Source organism: Balaenoptera ricei, chromosome 12 (assembly GCF_028023285.1).
Source record: "Balaenoptera ricei isolate mBalRic1 chromosome 12, mBalRic1.hap2, whole genome shotgun sequence".
Taxonomy (NCBI): Eukaryota; Metazoa; Chordata; class Mammalia; order Artiodactyla; family Balaenopteridae; genus Balaenoptera; species Balaenoptera ricei.
Window position 1 is genome coordinate 52,411,383 of NC_082650.1, and position 25,293 is coordinate 52,436,675.

The window sequence follows — 25,293 nt, forward strand, 5'->3', positions numbered from 1 at the left end:
AATCCAAGTGCCTATGCACAATACTTGACACTCACTTCATATTCAACAGATATTTCTTGGATGTATTAATAAATGAAAAAGTGAATGAATGAATGGATACATGAACACATGCCTCAGGATTGAATTAGGTGACTCAATGGCCCCATGGGATTGGTGTATGCTTTGAATTTGGTAATTCCTTGTTCTTTACCTTGATGAAGTACCATTAGCCAGGATCTTGATTTATGTGTATTAGATCTGCAAGGCAAGCAGGTAAACTGTCATCCCCAAATTCATAGACCAGATCTTAGTTTCTCTTGGTTTCAGCTATAATATTTCAAGCCAAGCCTGTTTTTGATAAGAAGAGGGAGACTTAGAAAACCAGCAGCAAATCACTTGATTTAATACGTTGTCAGGATTTGACAACCACTTAAAGGTTATAACTTGGAGATTTAGAGACTTGAATGTTAGGTTGTTCTAAGGACAGGATCTTTTAATGTTTACTAAAGCTCTTTGCTCTAAGATGGCTTCCAGTTCTGAAGTGAACTGAGGCAGTCTGTATTTACCAAAGTCCACAATTGAAAACAGAGAAATTCAGAGGTATCATATATACCTCGGGATTTTGACAGTTCTCAAATGATTTATATAGTTGGTTGTATCAAATTATGTGCCCATGGCTAGGATGTCCTTGGAAGCACTTGAGGTCTTTTGAAGGTCTCTGGAGATGAGTGGAAATCTTTGGGGGAAGGGCAGTAACCCAGCTGCCAACTGGGTGGAAGTGCCTGCAGGGAGGTGGTATCAAGGCCGGTAAAGGCAGTGAGCTGGTTCTCTCAGGAGCCCAGCAAAGCACCCCTGTCCACCATCTGTTCATGGACATTCTTAGCTCTGAAACAACCTTCTCTGTATTATTGGTTATAAAGTCTTTTTGCCTTTTTCTTACAATTTATTTGAGATGTTAAAGCAGTGGCCAGTGAAGTTCTGTGGATTAGGAGCCAAAACCGTTAGAAAACAAGAAAACAAAAGGCCATCTAAAGAAGCACAAATTTCCAATAGAAACTTCCAGAGAATGAGAATTATTCACTCATTGTTTATTTTCCCTTTATACTATTTTTCTGCCTATGGTTTAAAAATTCAAATAATGCAAAATGGTACAAAGAAGAAAGCAAAATCATCTTTCAATATTTTTCTGCCCAGAGCAACTACCATCAGCCTTTTTGATGATTATCTTTCTCAGACTTCTTTCTGTGCCTAAACACATGCAGATTTTTCTCTATCTGTGTATGTAAAAGAGGTATGAATAGAATTGTACTATAAATGCTATTTTGCAATCTTTATAAATGCATGTATATAGGCATGTATGTATATACACACAAATTACAAAGTATTCCATTTTATGAATGTGAAATAATTTACTAAACGAAGGCTGCTTTGAGAGGGGCATTTTGATTGCTTTCAGTGTTTTGCTATCATAAACAATGTTTGAAGAATATCCTTGGCGGTCTATCTTTGTGTTCTTCCCAGATTATCTTCTTAAGATAAATCCTTAGGAGTGATATAGCTAGATTAGGAAGTGTGCACGTATAAAGCTTGTAAGTGATTTTCAAATTGTCCTCCAGAAAATTTAACCAATTTCTACTTCTACCAACAGTAAATGGGAATTTCCTCTACCGCCTTGCCAACATGGAGTATTATCAGGGTTATTCACATTTATCAATCTGATAAGTGTCAAATGATATCTCAATTTACTTTTTGGAAGGTTACCAGTGAAGTTTAGAATCTTTTCTTGTAATAGTTGATCATTTATTTCTCTCCTCTCTCTTTCCTCCCTCCCCCCTTCCTTCCTTCCTTTTCTTTCTTCTTTTTTTCTTTCTTGCCTTCTCCAACACACCCCCTGCCTTTTGTGAGTTGTCTGTGTCCTTTGCCCACTTTTCTATTGGAGTGTTAATTTTTATTTTAATAATTTGAAGAAGTTCTTTGTATTAACCTTCTATTGGTTCCATATGTAGCAAATAGTTTCCTCAGATTTTCATTTATTTTCAACCTTATTCATGATTGTACTTCTGCTATATGAAAGCATTTGTGGTCATGTCCGTCAGTCTTTCCAATGTCCACTTCCTGAGTTTTCCATCATACTTAGAAAGTCCATCCCCATCCCAAGAGTATAAAAATATTGACTTATATTGTCTCCAGCACTTCTTAATGTTTCTTTTATTTTTGTATATTTTAGTCTTAGATATCTCTAGGATTTGTTTTGCTGACATATAGTCAAAACTTTATTGATTTATAAGTGCCAGTTGTCCACAAATTATTTATTGAGCTGTCTGCACTGATATGAAATGATCCTAAATTTCAAACAAATGGAAATTTAATATACGTTTAATTTCTGGACTAACTTTTCCATTGATCTGATTGCTTATTTCTGTACCATACTACTGCCGTTGTTATAGTTTTATAACACATTTTAAGAACCAGAAGGGCAAGTCTCTCCTGCTGGCCTTTGTTTTGTCTTTCTTTTCTTAAAATCAGTTTGGATTTTTAATGTGATTACACTTAATTTATAGGATAATTTAGGTAAAAATTATATTCTTAAAATATCCATCTGTCCAATGATAGATTAATCTTTTAATTTATTCATCTTATTTTTAAGGCATAAGTAGAATTTCAAAAACCATTATTTTCTTCATGTGACTCCTTCCACTTCTTATTAAGTCTATATGAAGAACAGAGAAGGGTCTGAAATTTTATCCTCTGCAAGCAGACAGGTTAGCCTACCCCGGTGTCGTGGATGCTGGCAGAAGAAAGGTGACTGCTAGATCAGAGGCACAGCAGGTGGTATAATCTTCATGTTCCCATCTGCTTCTCTTGTCCAAGTTCCATTGTGGATGCTTTACATGCAGTAGTCACAGCTGAGGAACTCTAAGCTTAGGGAACCTTAATGAGAACTCAGGGTAAGTTTCCTTGAGCTAACTGATGAAGAATGAGGGGACTAAGCCAGAGCAGGAGGAAAGAGCATTGTAGGCAAAGGCCCTGTGATGGGAGAAAGTGTGGCAACAATAAATATCTGGAAAAATGGCCACCATAGTGATTCCATTATCTTCTGGCTAATGGAGCTGAAGACAGCTAGGCTGTTTATTTTTCCTATTGTAAATGATCTGTTTGTTCTGCCTAAATGCTTATAGATTTTTCCCTTTGCTGTTGAGTGTATTTTTTTTAGGATTTTTTTGTTGTTGTTCATTCTTAAAGGAAGTTTCTTAAGACACAGAGAGGCTCTTTATGCTTGATGACAGCCTCTTAATATATCTTTGAGTATTTTACTTTGCTATTAGTTTTGACCTTTTCCTTAAATATTTGATAAATTGTGATTGTCTATCATCCATAGTTTTGTTTTCCCTAAAAAATTTCCATCTGTTTTGTTTCCACTGCAGCCCAAGATTGGGACCTTTCTTTATTTTCAGTATTGATCTTTGCTATTTTTACTTTTTGTTGTTGTTCATGTCTTAGTTTTGGAAAGGGAGACTTTGGGGACCCTGCAGTTTTGCCACCATCTTTTCCAAAGTGTCTGGATCTGGTTTTTTTTGTTTTGTTTTTTTTTACCCGCAATAAATGTGTATTTATTTATAAATTTCAAACATGTGCTACACTGCAAAATTATGTGTTATAAAATGTACACTTGGAACAACAGAAATTTTAAAAGATGAGATAAAGAGAAATACCTAAAAAGGTTTTAATACTTTTCTCTCTAATGGATCATCTTGATCCCTTCCCCAGGCACATACAGCCCACTTTCAAGACATTACCCTAGAGATAAAGGCTGTCAAATGTGATGCCTATTTCCCCAGCCTTTTCTCAGTGCATGTACTAACGTATATATCTTATTTGTTAAAAACGATGAGGGCATACCAGTTCTTCGATTGGCTTTCTCCATATAACACTACATGTTGGACAGCCTTCCTCTCATTACATAAATCAAACTCATGATTACAGCTCCACAGTAACCCATAATCAGAAACAGTTCATTTCTTTAATCAGGCATTTACTAGACATTTAGAATCTCCTGATAGACATTTAGAATGCTCCTAATTGTTCATAAAGACAAAGAACACAACAAGGACCACCACTGTATGTTCACAGATTATTCATTTTTAACCAAACATGTGACTAGAGCTGCAATGTTAATAGTCTGCTCACTCCTAATAAGTTACTCGATTTGCCCAAGTGCCCTGTGGAGCAGGCAGTATAGAGAATCATTCTCATTCTGTGGATGGGGAAATGGAGGTTCCAAGAGTCTACCTGATCTAACACAAAATAATAAGAGCCACTACGTTCTCCGTGTATCGTGCTAAGAACTTGACATAGATTATCTGATTTAATCTTCACCAAAGTCCTAGAGGATAGGTATTACTACTATCCCCATTTTAGAGATGAGGGAACTGAGGCTCTGAGAAGTCAGCAACTTACTAAAGGGCACACAGAGTAGTGGGTAGTGGAGTGAGGTCAGACTCTGAAGCCTGGGCATTTTCTGCCTGCCACTCACTCATTAGGGCTAGGGTGGGGTGAGATTGGAGGCCAGCACACCTACAGCCCTCTTTGAAATAAAGTACCAGCTACGGCTGCAGTCTGGGATGGCCTTGACACTCTGCCCTAGACCCTCCCTTGGTCACATCCTCATGAGCAGGGAGAACATTTTACACAGGGTTAGTAAAAAATATTTCAGGCAACGAATTCAAAAAACTGTATATCACACGGAGCTCTGCTCAATATTATGTAACAACCTAAATGGGAAAAGAATTTGAAAAAGAATAGATACATGTATATGTATAACTGAATCACTTTGCTGTACACCTGAAACTATCACAACATTGTTAATCAACTACACCCCAATATAAAAACAAAAACCAGAAAAGCTGAAACGAAGTTAACAGAAAAATCCCCTAGTTCTTGAAACTTGTTCTCTCTCTGTTGAGTTAATCTCTTTCCCACCACCAATGTCAGAGGTTTCTGGCTTCTTCCTCCTGGTTGGGGCCAGCTTCCTCCCATAAGGGGCACCTGTCAGTGTCAGCCACGTGCATTACTCACATGGTACATAGATGTGGGCAGCCCCGTTGCCCCGCTCGTGGGGAAAGGTGAGCACCTGGCCCCTGTGTTTTGCGCTACCATCCGCAGGCCACTCCTCGGTGCCCGGGAACATGTCCAGTACACTGTCGGGTACTGGCAACTTCTGGCTGGGAAGGGGGCTCCGGCCCCGACTGCAGCCTCCAGTCCCCGGCCAGACCCGGGCCCCGGCCTCAGCCTCAACCTTGGAGCCGCTGCTGCTGTAGCCCACCCGGGGCGCCACATTCATGGGGGACCCTCTCCACTACAGCACAGCCTGCCTGCCAGCAGTTGAACCACACCAGGAATTCCTCTGTGCAGGAAGTTGGATCTGTTATTGAAAGAACCATTTTGTAGATGCTTTCCTCCAACTCTCTAAAATTATTCCAAGAAGACATTTTGAGACTCCCCCATGGTTAAAATAGACTATTCAGTTTTTAACAGCTTTCTGTCCCATTACTTAAAATTGGATTTATTTTTGTGTTAAAATGGTATATATTTGTAACAAGGAATTGGGGAACAGCATCTTCCTGATTGATGGATGAAATACATAATCATTCAGGTATGGTGAATTGAGGAGACTGTGGGAAGACTCCCTATCTCCAAGTATCTCCCCAACCACTAACCAGTACTTAGTATTCCACTAAAAATACTTCACTGTTGTTCCATTAGCATGAAGTCCGTTGATCAGATTTAGTTATCTGGAAAGGTCCTTCATACTCCTGCGATGGATGTGCTTCTATAGAAGGGAGTGGAAAGTAGCACGAGTCCTGTTTTTTCCTCCCACTAGGGAGAGGGAAGTAGAACAAAAGAATTCAGTTTAAAAGATGACTATTTTTCCTAGGAAATTATTTCTGGCATATTAGAAATTTGGGGATACTTAAGTGTAATTTTGAGTGATACAAATTCTTAGGATAATGTGCTCATTAGTTTGTTACCCTTCCTTTACTCTTCAAAACCTGTTCAACAAGAAGAGTTTTGTGAGGGAGTGTCTCAGTTAGCAGAGTATCCCAACTCACGAGGGAAGGAGTGCTGCTAATTGAACCTTCCAGAGGACTTGCATTTTCATGAGAGGAAAGAAATTCAGTGCCTTCTCTGATTGCGGATTTTCTCTTGTTGACTTTTGATCTTGTTGTTATTAAATACTTGCTGACCTCCTCATTAGAGGAAAGTAGAAAGGTAGAGAAACTTGTCCTAGACTAGGAAAATTCCTGTTTCCAAAATCTGTAAAGATAAACTAATTATGAAGAAGCAGAAACTTGATCATGGTAGTTCAAAATGGGATTCAGATAAAGTTTCACATAGCAAAAATCTTACTGAATAATTTTTTGTGGTTTTTCAATGTTTTTAAAATCCTCTCTTTTGAAAATGAATATTTGGGTATTTGTTGGCACTGTGGAGCAGAGACACTAAGTCTAGAAATAGTCTAGACATTTACATATTTGTTTACATATGGGTTTATCTGCATTGATCATAATTCCTTGACTCTAAGATGTCTTTAAATATATCACATGTCATTATTTCATATACCACTAAGAAAGAAAAAATGCTCCCTATGGAATTCTGACATGCTTACAGTGCTTTAGGGTGCATCCTGATTTCAAAGATGTTACTATGTGAAAAAATATGCATCATAGAATTGATAAGATATAGTATTTTTCTTAAACTGACAAAAACAGGGGAAATTGATATCCTTAATAACTTGTCCATCTATCTGAAATATTTAACAATACAGTCAATAGGTTAATTTATGCTTTAAAATTCTATTTACTAGGTATGATGTTTCTAAGAAAAATCAAGACATTGATAGAATACCATTAATATTCAGAGAATTAACAAAGTGACCTTACATCTATAGATGATACGCCCCAGATTTCCCGTCATGTTTTTTTAATATTTATTTTATTTTATTTTTATTTTTTAATATTTATTTATTTATTTATATTTTTGGCTGTGTTGGGTCTTAGTTGCGGCATGCAGATCTCTTGTTGCAGCATGCGAAGACTTCTCTCTAGTTGTGGCGCGCAGGCTCAATAGTTGCGGCGCCTGGGCTTAGTTGCCCTGTGGCATGTGGGATCTTAGTTCCCCGACCAGGGATCAAACCAGCGTCCCCTGCATTGGAAGGCAGATTCTTAACCACTGGGCCACCAGAGGAGTCTCTTCCCTGTCATGTTTTTAAGAATTCCCACTATTTGACGTTTTCATTCCTGAGTAAAGCAATCTGGTCCCTGCAATGTTGCCCAGACCAGGGTGTAGGGATTGCTTCTATTGTCTTTTCCAACTCTTTCAGCAGCCTTTTGAGAAAGAGCCTCTCATTTCCACTATTAGGTATCACTAATGCTCAGAAATGAATTTTATCACCTAACATCACCCCTGAATTAAAGTCTAAAGTTCTGTCCCCCTTGCCACATTCCTGAACATTCCAGGAAATGTGATCCTTGAGCTCATGATACAGCTGCGTTCTCTAGGTTGAGGCTGATCAACTACCTCTTGCTGCAAGATTTAGCCAACTTTACTTGAGAAGCTTATTATAAGTATTTTTAATGCTAAGCATATTATAATACGAGGGGGAAAGGATTTGTATGTGGTGAACAATTACCCATAGTCCCACTATCTTTGCCATTGGCAGCATTTTCGCACGTTTCCTTCTAGTTTTTCACCACATAAATTTTTGCAGAGTTGAAATAAATTTTATGTGCAATTTGTGTGATGCTTTTTCACTCAACCTCATGTTATTAAAAAGAGTATTGTTCAAGGCTTGTAACTAGTTGACTGTTTTATTCTGTAGATATATTAACCATTCCCCTATTGCTTGTTATTGGGCTCTATCCATTTTATTTTTGCAGTTCTGAATCATGTCAAAATGAACATCTCTGTATGCAAATCTCTGTCCACATTTTGATAGGGGACATAATCAACGTTAATCCAATTGATTTGTACTGTTAAATTTCTTTCATGGGAAAAAAAAGGTCATAACAATCTGTCACCCAACCAAAGGGTAGGAGTGAATGTGAGAAAACGGTTGTGTTTATTTAATACTGTTATTATTTCAGTTCAAAGTTGAACTGGGAAACTGAGACACATAGATAAAGTTGTCTCCTTGCTGGTGACACCATCTGTTGGCTTGTTGCTGGGAAGCTGTTGTCCTCTTCACCTAGCCAGTATCTTCCCTACTTCACTATAGTCCCGTGGAAATTCACTATCCTTGAAATTATACCAGGAGCCCAACAGCACTTTAAAATCTCCTACTGGTGCCTGGCTCTCTCATATTTGGTCTTCCCCTCCCTTAAGGGGTAGGTATGGCCAAAATCACCAAACTGGATCTATGTTTGCCTTGCAAACCAAACAAACACTTCTGTTTTTGTTTTGCTTTGTGTCTGGACTAATTCTTAGCACCTCTTCTGCCTGTGAGCGATTTGTCACTTCCTTCTGTAAGACTGGCACCAGCAGAAATGCAGTCTCAGAGGATCCCGGGGAGAAAGCGAGGCCGACCCCCACTTCACTCAACACCTATGAAGATGGCAGTTCATAACCTTTATTCTGCTTCAGCTGGTTCTTTACCAGCAGTGAAGATCCCAAAGAAAAGAGGGCGGAAACCCGGGTACAAGGTATGGCTCCATCATCTCCTTTCTCCAAAGTGGAACTGGGCTGGGGCATGGCGCTTGGGCAGAACTCCAGTGCAAAATGTGATGAGAGGTTGGAAACTGGGTAAAGACAGGGTGAGAAATAAGTTTCTCTCAATGAAGCATGTGACAGACGAGGCTTCATTGTTGCAACATGGCACACAATACATGCTGTCGCTGTCGTGTGCATTTTTACAAGTGGAGAAAGCAAATTACACCAGATGGGGAAAGTTGTAAGGCGAGCAGATTTTAGGGTCATAGCTAAACACACATTATTAAGCCTCGCATCTCAATTAACGTTTCAGACACTGAGCTTTCCCCTGACTGTTCTTATGAGGGCGGCTCTGGAAGCCACTTTCCAGAACTCATTTGTCATTAATTTCAGTAGAAGCAGATGATGTCCCTGAGACATTTAAATTAATAATGCGAGCAAGCTAGTGTCAAAGGTCGTGAAGAGTTTTCCCTAATAGAGCCTCAATAAGGGGACTCATCATGAAAATTCAGGGTGTTAATTCATAGTTTCCTGCTTACAAAAGGCGCTGACGTCAAGATTGGCTACAAGGAGACATATCAGGCAAAATGAAAATCCTGTTACTCTTTCAAGAATTAATGATTTGGCGAGGCTGTGGGGTGGAGAATAAATTCTCTGATGTAACTGAAATCACGTAAAACAACCCAAACCCCAGGGAGAGCTTCTCCTCTAAGATGTTTTTGAAGAGTCTGCTAGAGAAGAAAGATCATTCAGTTGTTTTCCATGAGCCTTTCGGGCATTAGAAAATGAGCTTCAGAAGTTTTCCTTCGTCTATTTTTCTAGAAATAAAGAGCTTATGTTTCCATCTTGAGATCTGAATACGCAAACCAAAATGCAAATTGGCAATTAACTCCCATATATTTAGGAAAATGTATGGAAATTATTTCAGGTCAGCAGAAAGACAAAGCTTCTGGAAGAATTGGTAATGAATTCAACCTCTATCCCTTTGGTTCTCCACAGTTCTTCCAACTGCTGGAAAATAGACACAATAGGTAAGGGGAAGGTGACTTAAAGTTATTTGGGGGTCACTGGTTTTAGTAAAAGAAGCTTTTACTCAGCCAGCTCTTGAAGCAAAGGCTTCTGTCACTGGTTATTTTTTTAACAAAGAGAGCTTCCTTTTTCTCATGGGCACACCGGAATTGTGTCTCTGAATTGTGTCTCTGAAGCTGGCCCAGGGCAGGTCTCTCTGCTCAGCTACCTGCGCAGTTGCTGGGGTCTGGGAATTGCATCTGGAAGGCTGGAGCAGGGCAGCCCTTCTGTTTATAGAGCCAGGGAGTGAATCCAGGATCTAAAGAAACACACTGAAAATTTTTCTCTATTTGGCCTTTCTCCTGCTCCCCTGGGAGCTGTGACCCAAGAAAGGAAATTACCGACAGACACAGCATTTCTGGGGCCAGGAAAAATGGAAATTCACTCTGTGGAATGAACCCAACTTTGCAATTTTCCTGTCTCCTGAAAAAGGCAGTTTTCAGTTCTCCTAACACTCAGAGACAGCTCAGGGCAGGAAGAAAGCTTTGGAGACGGTTAGCTGACATACGGGCCCTGCACATGGCAGGTGGATCTTATTCCCATGCCTCACAGGGTCTCTTTTCTGGGGACAGCAGGCCACAGCTCTTCTTTCAGTCCACCTCCCATATATTTGAGGAAATTGTGGGAATTATTTCAGGCCAGCAGCTCCCAGATAGCTCCCCAAGCCATGGGCTTCTTGTTCGAGAAAAACGGCTCCAAACCGGGTGCCAGTCTGTATGAAGTCCCGACCCGCTCCTGGTGACAGGAGAAAAACGTCTAAAGTCTTCACAAAGCTAAAATGATTCCACCTAAAGGATCGTCCTTTATTCTTTTTTTTTTTAAATTATTATTATTATTTTTTAAAATTAATTTATTTAATTTATTTATTTTTGGCTGTGTTGGATCTTCGTTTCTGTGCAAGGGCTTTCTCCCGTTGCGGCAAGCAGGGGCCACTCTTCATCGTGGCGCGCGGGCCTCTCACTATCGCGGCCTCTCTTGTTGCCGAGCACAGGCTCCAGACGTGCAGGCTCAGTAGTTGTGGCTCACGGGCCCAGTTGCTCCGTGGCATGTGGGATCTTCCCAGACCAGGGCTCGAACCCGTGTCCCCTGCATTGGCAGGCAGATTCTCAACCACTGCACCACCAGGGAAGCCCTTAAATTATTTTTAAAATTTATTTATTTTTGGCTGCACTGGGTCTTCATTGCTGCGCACGGGCTTTCTCTAGTTGTGGTGAGAGGGGGCTACTCTTAGTTGCAGTGCGTGGGCTTCTCATTGCGGTGGCTTCTCCTGTCGTGAAGCACAGGCTCTAGGCACGCGGGCTTCAGTAGTTGTGGCGCACGGGCTTAGTTGCTCCGCAGCATGTGGGATCTTCCCGGATCAGGCTCGAACCCGTGTCCCCTGCATTGGCAGGCGGATTCTTAACCACTGCGCCACCAGGGAAGCCCCAGGATCGTCCTTTATTCTGAAATATCTGCTTCCTGCTATTTTGGTGTTAAAATTTATTAAGTGTCATATATTGTGAGGGTTTGGTAATCTTAAAAAAATGTCCTTACTTGGCAAAGTAAAGTTAGCAACGTATTAAGTCTCTCTGGTTTTATTTTGACAATTTCTTAGACCCTGAAGCCCCATTTTACCAGTAATGAAATCGTTTTAATTGTGGAGATGCCAGCAAGGAAACTGTACAGTTTGATTCCATTTACCAAATGGCCACTCATTTGGCAGTTTTAACTACCTGGGACACAGTTGGGGAGCCAGAGTTGTTAAAAAAAAAATCCTGAGCAAGTGAAATAAGATATTACTTGGTCTACCCTTAAAGATCTTGTATTTTATTACTAAGAAAATGCTTCCAAACCCTTCCTCAGAGTCTGTTTACCTTTACTGTAGATGCATTTCTTACAAGCTTGATTATTGCAGTTTAATAGCCTTTGATTTGAAGGGGAAGATATTTTGGGGAGAAGATTGCACACACAGCTGGATACTGAAAGTATAATTATATGATATCATGTTAGTAATTTAGAACAATAAAATATACAGTAATATTATCAGTTATAAAACAATAACAATATAACTTTATGTCAGCACATTATTATATTTATATTAACAATATTATCATAATAAAATGATAAGTATTGAGCCAGGAGATTCTGAGGATGCCTGGTTGTACCAACTGTATCACAGGTTTGTGCTGGTTGACATTTGTCGCTTCTTGCCTGGTGCTGTCCCAAGCTGCTCTGTCAATCACCTCTGTGTCCCTGCACGTGTGGAAACTCTCTCTGGTCCAAGTATGGGTATAAGCCTCTCCCTTTAAGACCCAAGCACAGCTAACACAGGCTGTGATATTTAACCCCTTCTCTGAGTCTTGAGAATAACATGTGCAAATTATAGGCAGAAAAGGAAGGGTTTAACTGGCATTCAGATGTGAGTGCTCCAGAGTTCATGGGTCATTCCTCCTCCCAGGGCCCATCTGGCCATGTCTCTTGGCCCCGGCCTGCAGCCACTTTGCTGGGGCATGCTTGCTGCTGTGAGTATCATTTTATGGCCTTGCTGCCCCCTTCTCACCCCAGTCAAAGGAAGGAAAAACCTCTTAACGTCATATTTTCTCCGAAGAGCCATACTCCGACTGCCGTGAAAACAGCTTTCTTCATTATAGAACGGAACATTTACATCTCAGTTCAAAGAATCTGCTGTTGATTTATGTCCTGAGTTCAGAGACTCCTCAAGGTCAACAGGTAGATTTTCCTTACATTTCATGACTAAGGAGACCATGGAAGTCTTTTTAAAAAGATAAAGAGAGAGGGTCTGCACCAGGGATAAACCCTAACTTCCATTCAGTAGACAAAGCTGATTATAATGGCTCCAAATAGCGGAATTTTCAGCTTCTGTGTCTTTATGATTTAAGCAGGAGGAAAAAAGTGCCGGTATTTTTAAGATAGCCGTTTGTCCCCAGTACTCAATAATAATAATTAATACTAATAGCAATAATAGTCATAAGTAACACCTACTGAGCACTTCTACATTTGAGTCTCTGGGCCTAAGCACTTTATATATATATTTCTTATAGATCCTTGATAATTTCATAGTGAGAGGAGTCAGAAAAACTGCAGGAATTAGGCATGAATTAACCATGCTCCGCAGCCTGAGGCCACATACTGTCGGGCCAGCAGCCCTCTCCACCTCAGCAATCTCTTTGCATTATTCAGAATAGTATTTGTGTTTCCTGATTCAGAAAAGAGTAGATTACTTTCTGTCTGCTCTGTTTAACTAGCTAAGAAAAGTGTAACATGCTCTAGAAAGAATATCATCCCTGAAATACTAAAAAACAAATAGTTTAAATGTTCTAAAATGTTAATAATTGTATCATTCAGCATACAAATTCAGCTGCTGTAACAAAGGCCAAAGAACAGTGGCTTAAAGAAGATAGAAACTAATTTCTCTCTCATGTTACTGTCTGGGAAGGCCATGTGGGGCTGATTCGATGACTCCACGGTGTCGAGGACCCAGGCTCCTTTTATATTGTTGCTCTGCTATCTTAACACACAGCCTCTACCTCATGCTCTAAGGTGGCCCCTCCAGGTCTCACCATCCCACTACTTCGGCCAGCAGAATGGGGACAGAGGTGGTGGAGGGCACGTTGTTCCCCTTTAAGGGTGAAACCTTCAAAGTTGTATACACCCTCACACTTGCAACTCACTGGCCAGAAGTGAGTCACTTGGCCACACTTACCTCCACGGGAGGCGGGAAAATGTAGTGCTGAGTGACCATGTGATAAGCTGAAATCCAGGGATTCCATTAATAAATGAAGAAAGAAGCATGGATATTTGGGAAAAGCCAGCAATTTCTGCTAAATATTTAAAGGACAGTCTTCCGTTAACTGGAAAATTCACTTTATAAAGAAAGTAATTTTCTAAAGAGCAAGAGTAAATGCAACATTTTCTTTTGTTCCTCCTTTCTTATTGTCATCCTTTTCCTCCCTGAAAAAGTATGTGTTCTTGGCACTGTGTAACAAGGACGTCAAGTTAACAAAAATCTCAATTAGGAGAATGTTCAAACTTAAGTAGAAAGAGTTTGTTTGTTTGTTTGTTTCAACATTTGTTTAAAGCCTCTTTCTAAAGTGTGTTTTCATTATAACTGTTGAATTGGCTTCAGTGCTTCTTTGATTATCCAGATCTTGTATTGCCTTAAGAGTCATAGTTATGAACGCTAACGGCAGCCTAATAGTATGGAAGGGAAGAATCGACATCTAACCTTTCCTGTGCCTATTTTCAAGGTCCCCCTCTTGCTGATGGTGCATATGAAGTACCACCTGTGGCCCGTGAGGGAAATGACGGCACAGGCACTAGGCAGGGGCCATTCCCTTGGGCTGAACGGTGTGCAGCACCTAGGGAGGGGACGGGCTCTCCTGGGGTTTTCTGTGACCCTCCTGCCCTCAGCCCAGGGCTGGAGCAATGGTCAGGTGTGAGGCTAAGCAGTGGATCTGGGGCAGCGGTATCTGGTGAATGTTTCCTGACCAGCATTCTGAGTGTAACTCAGACATGAATGTTAGTTGGTATTTTCACTTATGTTAAGGAGTGAGAGAAATGTAAACAGTGAAGTTGTATGTTGGAATTTCACTCATTTGTCAAGGATGTGGTTGACTTCTTTGCTGAATTGGATAATAGTTTGTGAAAACAAAAAATATTTGTTTTTTCATTCTATTCGCTGTGTAATGGCTACAGACAAGACACACTTTTAAGTTTAATTTGCATTTTTAATATTTTCTCCATCACTCTCTTAAGCCTGTAAGTCAACAAAACAGTAAATCCAGCCCTATTTGTAGCGCTTGCCAATTTCCAAGGTGTAAAGATTGCCAACATGGCCAGTTTCAAGGCACCAATGTGACTTTCCTGAAAGTGGAGTTGGTAAAAGATGTGCTGCAGTATCACTCTTGTACTGTATTTCCACACAGATGCAACAGTAAAATAATTAGAAAGTGATGAGTTTTGAGTATCTATTACCTTTGTTCTTAATCTATTTAGAAAATTAATACTCTGTAAGTGTATGCACTTTAATTTTTAATAATTGCTGTGTCTAACAAACAACTTGCAATATTCCCGAAAATTTAACAGTCACCTCTTGTGAACCAATATAAGCTGCTCCACCTCCCCACTGCTCTGAGCTCTGCTATGCGCAGGATGTCTGTAAGTGTATGTTCCATATCCCCACTGTCATCTTCAGGGCTGACCCCACACCTGCTGGTGCGTAGAACTTGGCTCCCTCGCCAGTTTCTGTAAGAAACTCCATCACAGCAAGCATTCCTTGAAATGTGTGGTCTCTACTAAAGATTGTTGGAGTCACGGGGCAGAGTCAACATTCATTAAATACTTCACATGGATGGATCTGTTTTTCTGCATCCCGCTTTATCCAATGATGGTTATTTTTGTTTTCCTTTTTCTTCCTTCTGTCTCCTGGTACTCAACGGAGGACGGGCTTCACGGCTTCACTGTCTCCTCTCTCGGCTGCCCTCTGTCAGGAGGAAATTAACCCGTTCTTCTCAGCCCCACCCAGGCAGAATGGTAGCACCACCTCCGCCTCCGCCTCCGTGCACACTAACCCTAGAGCTGGGAACTGTCTCTCCTGGGGTTTTCTGTGACCACCCCCGCCCTCCGCTGCCCTCACCCCAGGGCTGGAGCAATGGTCAGGGGTGAGGCTAAGCAGTGGATCTGGGGCAGCGGTATCTGGTGAATGTTTCCTGACCAGCATTCTGAGTGTAACTCAGATATAAATGTTAGTTGGTATTTTCACTTATGCTAAGGAGTAAGAGAAATGTAAACAAGGCCAAAGGATACTGGCCCCTCCATCCCTTGCATGTTTAATCTCTCCCAAGGGAAAGGAGAAAAAGGTGTGGGTAAACCCAGAAACAGGCTGACTCCTCGGAATGGAATTAGGCCATTGGCCACAAACTTCTTGTTGTTGGAGCTGATTTGCATTTCCAACAGGCAAGTTTTTTAGACTAAAGTCTAAGGTTAAACACTGTGAGGTATTCAATTTTCCCTAACCCTGCTCCCTGAATCTCCGCAGAACCCTGAGGGAGTTTTGAGTGAAGAAAGAGGAGCCTAAAGGAGCAATGTGCCCCCAGGGAAAGCTATGGGCAGGGACGTGGACAAAGCTATCCTCGAATGGCGTGGGAGAGGAAGGAAGGGAGAGAAAACATGATTTTTAAAAAATAGAATCTGGTATATCAGTTTCCTAGGGCTGCTGTAACACAATACAACAAACTGGGTGGCTTAAACAGTGCAAATTTTTTAAAAATTTTATTTTTATTGAAATATAGTTGATTTACAATGTTGTATTAATTTCATGTTAGATATACATATATATCACTTAATATATATATATACATGTTAGATATATATGTATTACTGAATATGTGTATTCTTTTTCAGATTCTTTTCCATTATAGGTTATTATAAGATATGGAATATAGTTCCCTGTACTATATAGTAGGTCCTTGTTGTTAATCTATTTTATATATAGTAGTGTGTATCTGTTAATTCCAAACTCCTAATTTATCCCCCCCTCCTTTCTCCTTTGGTAACCATAAGTTTATTTTCTATGTCTGTGAGTCTATTTCTGTTTTGTGAATAAGTTCATTTGTATCATTTTTTTAGATTCCACATATAAGTGATATCATATGATATTTGTCTTTGATTTACTTCACTTAGTATAATAACCTTTAGGTCCATCCATGTTGCTGCAAAAGGCATTATTTCATTCTTTTTTATGGCTGGGTAATATTCTATTGTGTATATATACCACGTCTTCTTTATCTATTCATCTGTCGATGGAACAACAGAAAGTTATTGTCTCACAGTTCTGCAGGCTGGAAATCTGAGATCAAGATCAGCCAGGTTGGTTCCTTCTGAGGGCTGGGAGGGAGGATCTGTTGCTGCAGGCCTCTCTCCTAGCTTTGGGGGGCCTCCGGTGTTCTTTGGCTTGTGGATGGCATTCTCCCTGGGTCTTCACATTGTCTTCCCTCTGTACATGTTTGTCTGTGTGTCCAAATTTCCCCTTTTTATGAGGACACAGTCATATTGGTTCAGGGCCCACTCTAATGAGCTTATCTTAACTTGATCATCTGCAAAGACCCTATTTCCCAACAAGGTCACATTCACAGGTACTGGGGGTTAGGACTTCAACATCTTTTGGTGGGGAGACACACTTTAATCCATAGCATCCAGTATAATAATCTTTATCTTGTAACTAGACATTTAGTCCATTTATATTTAAAGTAATTATTGATAAATTTGGGTGTAAATCTATGTCTTATTTTCTGTATTCTATTTGTCTCACTCATTCTATGTTCCTTTTACCTGTCTTTCCTGCCTTCTTTTGGATTTTTAAGCATATGATTCTTTCTTTTCTACTTCTTGAAGTTTAAGCACTATGTTTTCTATTGTATTGCTGATTGCTCTAGAAATTACAGCATGCTTATGTACTAGAGTTTTCTAAAGTTAACCTTACCTTTGCTTCTTCCTAGATCATACAAGGACCTTAGGACACTTTAACTCCATTTATCTCCCCACTTCAGTATTACTGTCATCACACATCTTAATTCTTTTTTGCTTTTTTAATCCCTCAAAACAATTATTTTTGTTTTGTAGTTATTTTCGTTTAGATTCACCTGCTTATTTACCACTTAAAAAAATTCTTCATTTCTTTTTGCATATTATACATTCTACCTGAAATCACTTTCCATTCCCTGTAGTACATCTTTTAGAAGTCCCTTTAATATAGATCCTCTAGTGATGAATTCTCTTAGCTTTTGTTGTCTGGAAGTACTTTTATTTCATCTTCACTTTTGGAAAAAAATATTTTTGCTGGGTGTAGAATTCTAGGTTGTTACTTTCCTTGCAGCACATTGAAGGTATTATTCCACTTATCTTCTGGGACCCATTGTTGTAAAGAACTCAGCTCTCCATCTGGCTTATGTGAGTGTTCCCTGGCAAGTTTTGTATTTTTAAGCTAATTTTAAGATTTTTTTCTTTGTCTTCGGTGTTCTACAATTTCATTCTGTTGTGTCTACCTGTGGATTTCTTTTTTATTCATCTTATTTAGAGTTTGTTGGGCTTCCTGAATCTGTGGATTAGAACTTTCATCAGATCTGGAAAATTCTTAGCCATTATCTTTTCAAATATAACCTCTGTTCCATTCTTTCTGAAACTCTAATGTTAAAACTTCTCATATTCGCATTGTCTTTTAACATTCCCTCAATAGTTTTTATCTATTTGTCTCTATGCTACTTTTTGGTGAATTTCCTCTGACATATCGTCTGGCACACTAATTCTTTCTTTAGCTATATTTAGTATGCTGTTAAATCTGTTTATTTGGTTTTTAATTTTAGTTATTGTATAGAAGTTAGATTTGGTTCTTTTACAATTTTGCTATGCTATTTTTTATAGTTTTCTGTTCTCCAGAGATATTTTCAAACTTGTTCTTTATATCTTTATACATAGTATCACACTTGCTTTTAGAATCTAAGTCTGATCATTGAAATATCTTAAGTATTTTATTTTATTTATTTATTTAACTTTATTTATTTATTTTTGGCTGCATTGGGTCTTTGTTGCTGTGCGCGGGCTTTCTCTAGTTGTGGCGAGCAGAGGCTACTCTTCGTTGTGGTGCGCGAGCTTCTCATAAGAAGAAAGAAGCAGTGGCTTCTCTTATTGTGGAATACAGGCTCTAGTCGCACGCGGGCTTCAGTAGTTGTGGCGCACAGGCTTAGTTGCTCCACGGCATGTAGGATCTTCCCAGACCAGGGCTTGAACCCGTGTCCCCTGTACTGGCAGGCGGATTCTTAACCACTGTGCCACCAGAGAAGCCCCGTTTCTGGGGTTTTACTGCTGTGTGTTTTTATTGCCCATTCTTGCTTTGGTTCCTTGCTTCCTTGTGTGTTTGGGCTGTGTTATTCACTGACTTTGAAAAATTATTTTGGGGACTTCTTTGAGACCTTTCTCCAGAGATGATTTGTGTTTGTTTTTCCAGGTAACCTGGGAGCACTGCCAGATTGGGTAATTTTTAAAATAACTTCACAACCTGAAGTTTTCTTGGTTGCCCAAGTTCTGTGAATTTGAGCTGCAAATCTGTGTGAGCTCTGGCTTGTGGCAATATCTTCCCAGGGATTCTGCACACCCCCTCCCCCAGTGTCAAGGCAACTTTCCTTAGAGTCAGGTATGGGTGGGGTAGGGCAGGACAAGTTTACAGCTAGCTTACCCTTACCCTGAGGTTGTAGCCCTTTGGGTGAGCCCTGATCCATGGCAATTCCAAGGCCTAGATTTCACCTATATTTGGGCCCAATTATCCTTTATATATTGTTAGCTCCTCCATACTTTTACTAATCTTAACATTTTATCCATTGTTGGTAGTTGTTTTCAGTTGACCCAAATAACATAGTTTTCTATATTCCCAGCAACAAAACTCCAAAGAAATTTAGGATGCCACATTTCTTCTAATCAACATTCAAAATATGGCACTGACACTGGTTTTATCTCAAACTCTTTAATGTTTTCAGAAATAGTCTAATGCAAGGTACATACACAACATTACGAGTTGGAATAGAACTTAGAAACCAACAAGCTGGGATTTCGCAGGTGGTCCAGTGGTTAAGACTCCGTGCTTCCACTGCAGGGGGCACGGGTTCGATCCCTGGTCCGGGAACTAAGATCCCGTATGCTGAGTGGCAAGGCCAAAAAAAAAAAAAAAAAAAAAGCCAACAACCCTACCCGCATTAATGGCTTTGGAAGATGAAGCCCAGAGGCATTGAATGGGTTGCTCAGAGTCCCATGTGAGTCAGGGGCAAAACCAGGATTAGAACCCCAGCCCTCTCTGAGTCCCGTGTTCTCACCACTCCCTGCAGCTCATTGGGCAATGTGAAATCACGTCAGTTCTCAGTGTTCATTTTCCAGATGAGGAAATGTGGATGCTCGACTTCTTTTTCACGTCCTCTCCCAGAAGTTCTGCATAGAATGTTTCCTGTCATATTCTGAAGTTTTACTGCTTGAGTATTAGAGGAGGAATGTTTTGAACCTTAGACACAAGCCAGTATTATGGCTTCCCCAAAGTTAACTAAATGAGCAACAAGTAAAATGCTAATGTTTTAAACTAATGTAATAAAAATATACTATCAAAACAAAGTTTATGTGAATAAATCTAGAAGTTATCTTTGATTTTGCACTTTCTCTCTCTAATCACCTTAATTTCACCTCCAAAGTACACCTGAATCCAACCAATTCTTTCTGTCTTCACTGCTTTCACCCTAGTTCAGCCACCTATGCCTCTTGCCTGGACCATATGATAACCTCCTCACTAGTATTCTTTTCTCTATTTCGCCTCTCCCCATCCATTCTCTGTATAGCAGCCATACTTAATTTTATAAAATAAAAGCTGGGTTGTGTCTTTCTCTGCTTAAAATTCTCTGATTGTTTCCATAACTCTTAGAATAAAATCCAAACTTTTTAATCTGACTGTATTTATTTACTAGGAGTGCTATAACAAAGTACCACAAACTGGGTGTCTTAAAACAACAGTTCTGGAGGCTAGAAGTCCAAAATCAAGGTGTTGGAGGGGCCATGCTCTCTCTGAAGGTTCTAGGGTAGGATCCTTCCTTGACTCTTCCTAGCTTCTAGTGGTTGCCTGCAATCCTTGGTGTTCCTTGGTTGTAGACATATCACTCCAATTTCTGCCTCCATTGTCACATGGGATTCTCCCTGTGTGTTTGTGTCTGTGTCCAAATTTCCCTCTTCTTATAAGGACACCAGTCATTGGTGTTAGGGCCCACTCTAATCCAGTATGGCCTCATCTTAACTTGATTACATCTGCAAATACCCTATTTCCAAGTCAAGTCCCATTCATAGGTACTGGGAGTTAGGACTTGAACATGTCTTTTTTGAGAGGGACACAATTCAATCTACAACACTGACTTAGAAAGCCCTCATGATTGGGCCCTGACCACCTAGCTAACCTCATCTTGCATCCTTCTGCCTCTTGCTCATAATTCCAGCCACTCTGGCTTCCTGGTTCTTTGAAGAAGCCAAGCTTTAGGAGGCTTACACTGACCACTCTGTCTCCTTCGAAAGTTCTTTCCTTAGCCTCTCTCTTTTTTTTTTTTTAATAAATTTATTTATTTTATTTATTTAATTTTTGGCCACATTGGGTCTTTGTTGCTGCGTGTAGGCTTTCTCTAGTTGTGGCGAGCGGGGGCTACTCTTCGTTGCGGTGCACGGGCTTCTCATTGCGGTGGCTTCTCTTGTTGCAGAGCATGGGCTGTAGGTGCGTGGGCTTCAGTAGTAGCTGTGGCATGCAGGATCAGTAGTTGCGGCTCGTGGGCTCTAGAGTGCAGGCTCAGTAGTTGTGGCACACGGGCTTAGTCGCTCCACAGCATGTGGGATTTTCCCGCACCAGGGCTCAAACCCGTGTCCCCTGCATTGGCAGGCGGATTCTTAACCACTGAGCCACCAGGGAAGCCCTCAGCCTCCCTCTTGTCATTCAGGTCTTGATGTAGGTGTCACCTCCTTATCAGCCTACCCTAGTCACCTGGTCCCTTTTTATCACATCCCCATATTTTACTTCTCAGAGTAGTACTTATCACAATTTGACATTTTTGTTGTGTTTCTTATTTGTTTCCTCCACTATGATATTACCTCATCAAGAACAATGACCTTATCTCCTCCATTTACAGATGTATCCTCAGCACCTACAACAGTTTCCTGCACACAGTAGGTGCTCAATAAATATTTTTTGAGTAAATGACTGCCTCATGGAATGAATTTTTTTCCCTTTTTAGACTTAGCTTAAATGATACAACTTGGAAAGGGCAGCTCCTGCCTAAGCAATACTTAACGTACTGGGAACATTTCTTAAAGGGGATCATGTGCAATGTGTAAGGTAGGAGGGTGGGTCTTCAAAGATTTGGGAAGATGTGATCCCAAGTGGGTAAGTGTAGAAAATGTAGATGGGTCCTAGAAGAAAAATGGGCAATTTCCCTTTCCTGCCATGGCTACATGAACAAGAAACTTGGAACTCATTTGTATTTCTGGAATTTCTAATAATAAAATTATAATAGTAGCAGCAATAATGATCAGAAACACTTATTGAGTTCTCATTTTGCACTAGCCCTATGCTAAATGTTTACACTTCATTCTTGTCACATCCTTGTGAGAAGGTGCTGTTATCCTTACCTTACAGATGAGGAAAGGTAGGCTCTGAAAGGTGAAGTAGCGAGACTTAGGACAGGGTTAGTGAGTGACTGAGCTGGGCTTTGAACCCAGACCCAAAAGCTAGCGCTCCATTGTATGTGCCCACTGCTATCCTGAACTTATTTTAGTTTTGCTTTGCTGCTTCATCCTCTGCTGATGTGCAGGCAGGCTCTACACATCTCTATACTCCCCCAACCACATTCTGTATCCTTCATTTACCAACCTCTTGTTGTCAATCTAAGAAATACTCTTTAGTCAGTACTTCTGTTTCTCCACACTTGCATATTTCTAGAAAAATACTTGAATTTTACATCAGCTGATCCCTTCTTCTTTAGTGTGCCCTGGCCACACATCTCAGTTTGCAGACAAATCCCCGCCCCCCACAACTCTTTGCAGTGATTTTCCAGCAAATGTCTTAGAGAAGGCCTTCCCCTGAAGACAGCGGGAGCAAGAAACTCTCCAGGCCCATATTTTGGATCTGTGAATGGAAAAGAAAGATGAGCTGATCCCAGCTTCCCCAGCCCCTTTGGTGAGACTCCAGCTGGCAGGGGCCGCCTCTACCCCTCTGCTTCATCCCACCATGATGCTTTAAGAAGGCAAAGCACAGCCATTGGCAACCATGCCCTGGATGAGGAGTCGCCATACCCATTTGATTGAGGTTTTGAATTTCAGGTAAAGGTGCCAACTTTGCCAGCATCCGCACAGGGCTGTTGGCTTTGAAGGCCAAGGATCAGCTCCTGCATGTCAGAGCAAGGTATCCTGGGCAGCAAATTTTCTTCCAGTCTTACGCAGCCAAGAAAGAGGCCTCTCCTCCCTCCTTCCTCTTTATTTTACGTAGTTTATTCTGCCAGATTCTGTTTTGAATATTTTTAAAATAAACTATATATTAGAACAGTTTTAGGTTTAGAGAAGGGTTGCAAATATACAGAGGATTCTCATATACCCGACACCTAGTTCCCCCTATTGCTAACGTCTTACATTATTATGGTACATTTGTCACAGCTAGTGAACCAATAATAATACCTTATTGTTAAATAAGGTCCATCTTTTATTGAAATTCATTAGTTTTTCCCTATTTTGTTCGAGAATCCATCCAGGATACCTCATCACATTTAGTCATCATGTCTCCTTAGGCTCCTCTGGGCTGTGAAAATTTCTTAGACTTTTCTTATTTTTGATGACATTGGCAGTTTTGAGGAGTATTGGTCAAGTATTCTATAAAATGTTCTGCAACTTGGGTTTTTTGAAGTTTATCCCATGATTAGAAGGGATTCATGGATTTTTGGAAAGAAGATCTCAGAGGTAAGGTGCCATTCCCATCACGTCATATCAAGGGTGCGAACTATCGACATGGTTTATCACTGTGGATGGTGAGCTGGATCCCCTGGCTGAGGTGGTGTTTGACCAGTTTATCCACTGTAAAGTTACTTTTCCCCCCATTCCCATACTGTCCTCTTTGGAAGGAAGTCACTATGTGTGGCCCACACTTAAGGAGGAGGAGTTATACTCCACAATAAAATATTTGGAATTTTTATACATGGGAGATCTGTCTATTCTCCTCATGTATTTACTTAGTCAGTCACTCATTTATGTGAGTATGGAGTCATGGATATTCACTGTATACTTTAAATTATAATCCACTACTACCTTCTTTATCTGTTGTTCATGTTGCTCCAGGTTTGGCCATTGAAAGCTCTTTCAGTTGACTCCCGTGTCCCTATGACCTACCCCTCTCCCTTTTCTAGGTTAGCTTACTTTTGATTCATTCTTTATATTAAGCAATGAGATAGAAATTTCAGAATGCTGAGTCAAAGGATATTCCTACTGATGATTTATCCTCTTACCAAAAGGATATTTTTAAAAAGTCATATACCACCCACAGCTGCATGAGATTCCTTCTTTGTTCAAAAGTCCCAGAAGTTGTTTTACAGGCTGAATGAATATGTAAGGTTTTTCCTGAAACCAGCTGACTTATTCTAATCCCTTTAATTGCTTCACCTGGGCAGAAATTATGGGCAGAGGTAACAGCCAACTATATTATTTCATTGGAGTTGGGTTCAATGGACAGATCCCCCTCTAATAAATATTAAAATAGTGAGCAAGTATTAAAGTTAGGGTCATTATGAAGTTTACATGAACAGTAAACAGTGTCTGCTATCTAAGTCTTAGCTGCCGTCATCCTCCTCCTCCTCCTCATCATCATTGTCATTTTTCTCGGGAAGGATCACATGCATCTTTGTGTAATTTACTTAAAGAACACAGGGGGGAAAATGACGACTTACTAATCCTGTTTATTTCCCCCCACCAACATCGTTATCTGTATGTTGGACATTGAAGGGCTTTAAGCCTGTAAAGGAGGATTTAGCCAAGGTTCTTCCAGAGCCTGCTGCCCACAGTCCTTGGAGACTGTCACCACCAGCCTCTCCATCACAAGCTGTACCTTCCTAGAGAGACCACCAGGGGAACCCTTGGTGCATGACCTGGGAGAACAGGCAGGGTGGCCGCAGCCCTCTTCACACTTGGCAAATGAGGAAACCCTGCCATAGTCATGGTGACTGAGTCACAGGAGTTTTCCCACCTACTCTGTCCCACCACTGAAGTTTCTTTTAAATTATTTTTATAATACTTAGTATGGTATTGCTACATGATGAGCCTTTTAATTTTTTCAAATGCTAAGCTCAAATTAAGATGAACTATCTATTGTTAATTGCTGCTTCTGATTAACACAGGATCTCTAGCAAGAGCCCCAGACTCTGCACACATACAGCCTTGTGTAGCCAACATGCTCACTTTTGGCCTGTCTCCTTTTAAGTTCATTTCAGTTAATTTAAATTCATTTCCGCACATCCCACTGTGCCCTCAACGCTGCTCAGCAGCCACATTCCATTGCCCCCACGGCCTCCCACCCTCCTAGTTCATTAACCCACCCTCCTCCACCCTCGCACACAGCTTCCAGCATCACTGAGCAACTAGAAGCCATTGCAGAAGGCCTTCTGTAAGCTCCCACCTCCACATCCACTCAAATCCAGAGCCTCATATTCCTCCTTCCTTCCTACTGCAGTAGATGAAAAGTCCTTGTTTCTTTCTAAGGCCATAGCCCAGTTCATTAAATCTCATCCTCTCTCACCTGTTCAGAGTCTCAATGCAAGCAGTTCTCCACACACTCCCCTTTTTCATCAATTTTTCCCTCTCTACTGGGCTATTTCCACCAGCATTAGAACATATTTCCCCCTTCTCAAAAACAACAACAAAAAATCTTTTAAAAATTAAAAAAAATAGGGCTTCCCTGGTGTTGCAGTGGTTGAGAATCTGCCTGCCAATGCAGAGGAC

At 40.5% G+C, this 25,293-nt stretch overlaps 1 protein-coding gene across 4 annotated transcripts in view; it reads left to right on the plus strand.

Moving 5' to 3' along the window:
* Window positions 1-25,293, plus strand: part of SCML4 (Scm polycomb group protein like 4) — a 138,688-nt gene that overhangs the window by 59,921 nt on the left and 53,474 nt on the right. For 3 of the 4 annotated variants that reach the window (XR_009506198.1, XR_009506199.1, XM_059941471.1), the window contains exon 3: window positions 8,464-8,678. The exons of the other annotated variant lie outside the window; for it this stretch is intronic. Coding sequence is in view for 1 of the 3 variants with exons in the window: in XM_059941471.1 (XP_059797454.1) it covers window positions 8,523-8,678 (156 nt within the window). In the remaining 2 variants the exon portion in view is untranslated. The remainder of the gene's footprint in view (window positions 1-8,463; window positions 8,679-25,293) is intronic. 4 annotated transcript variants of the gene reach the window in all.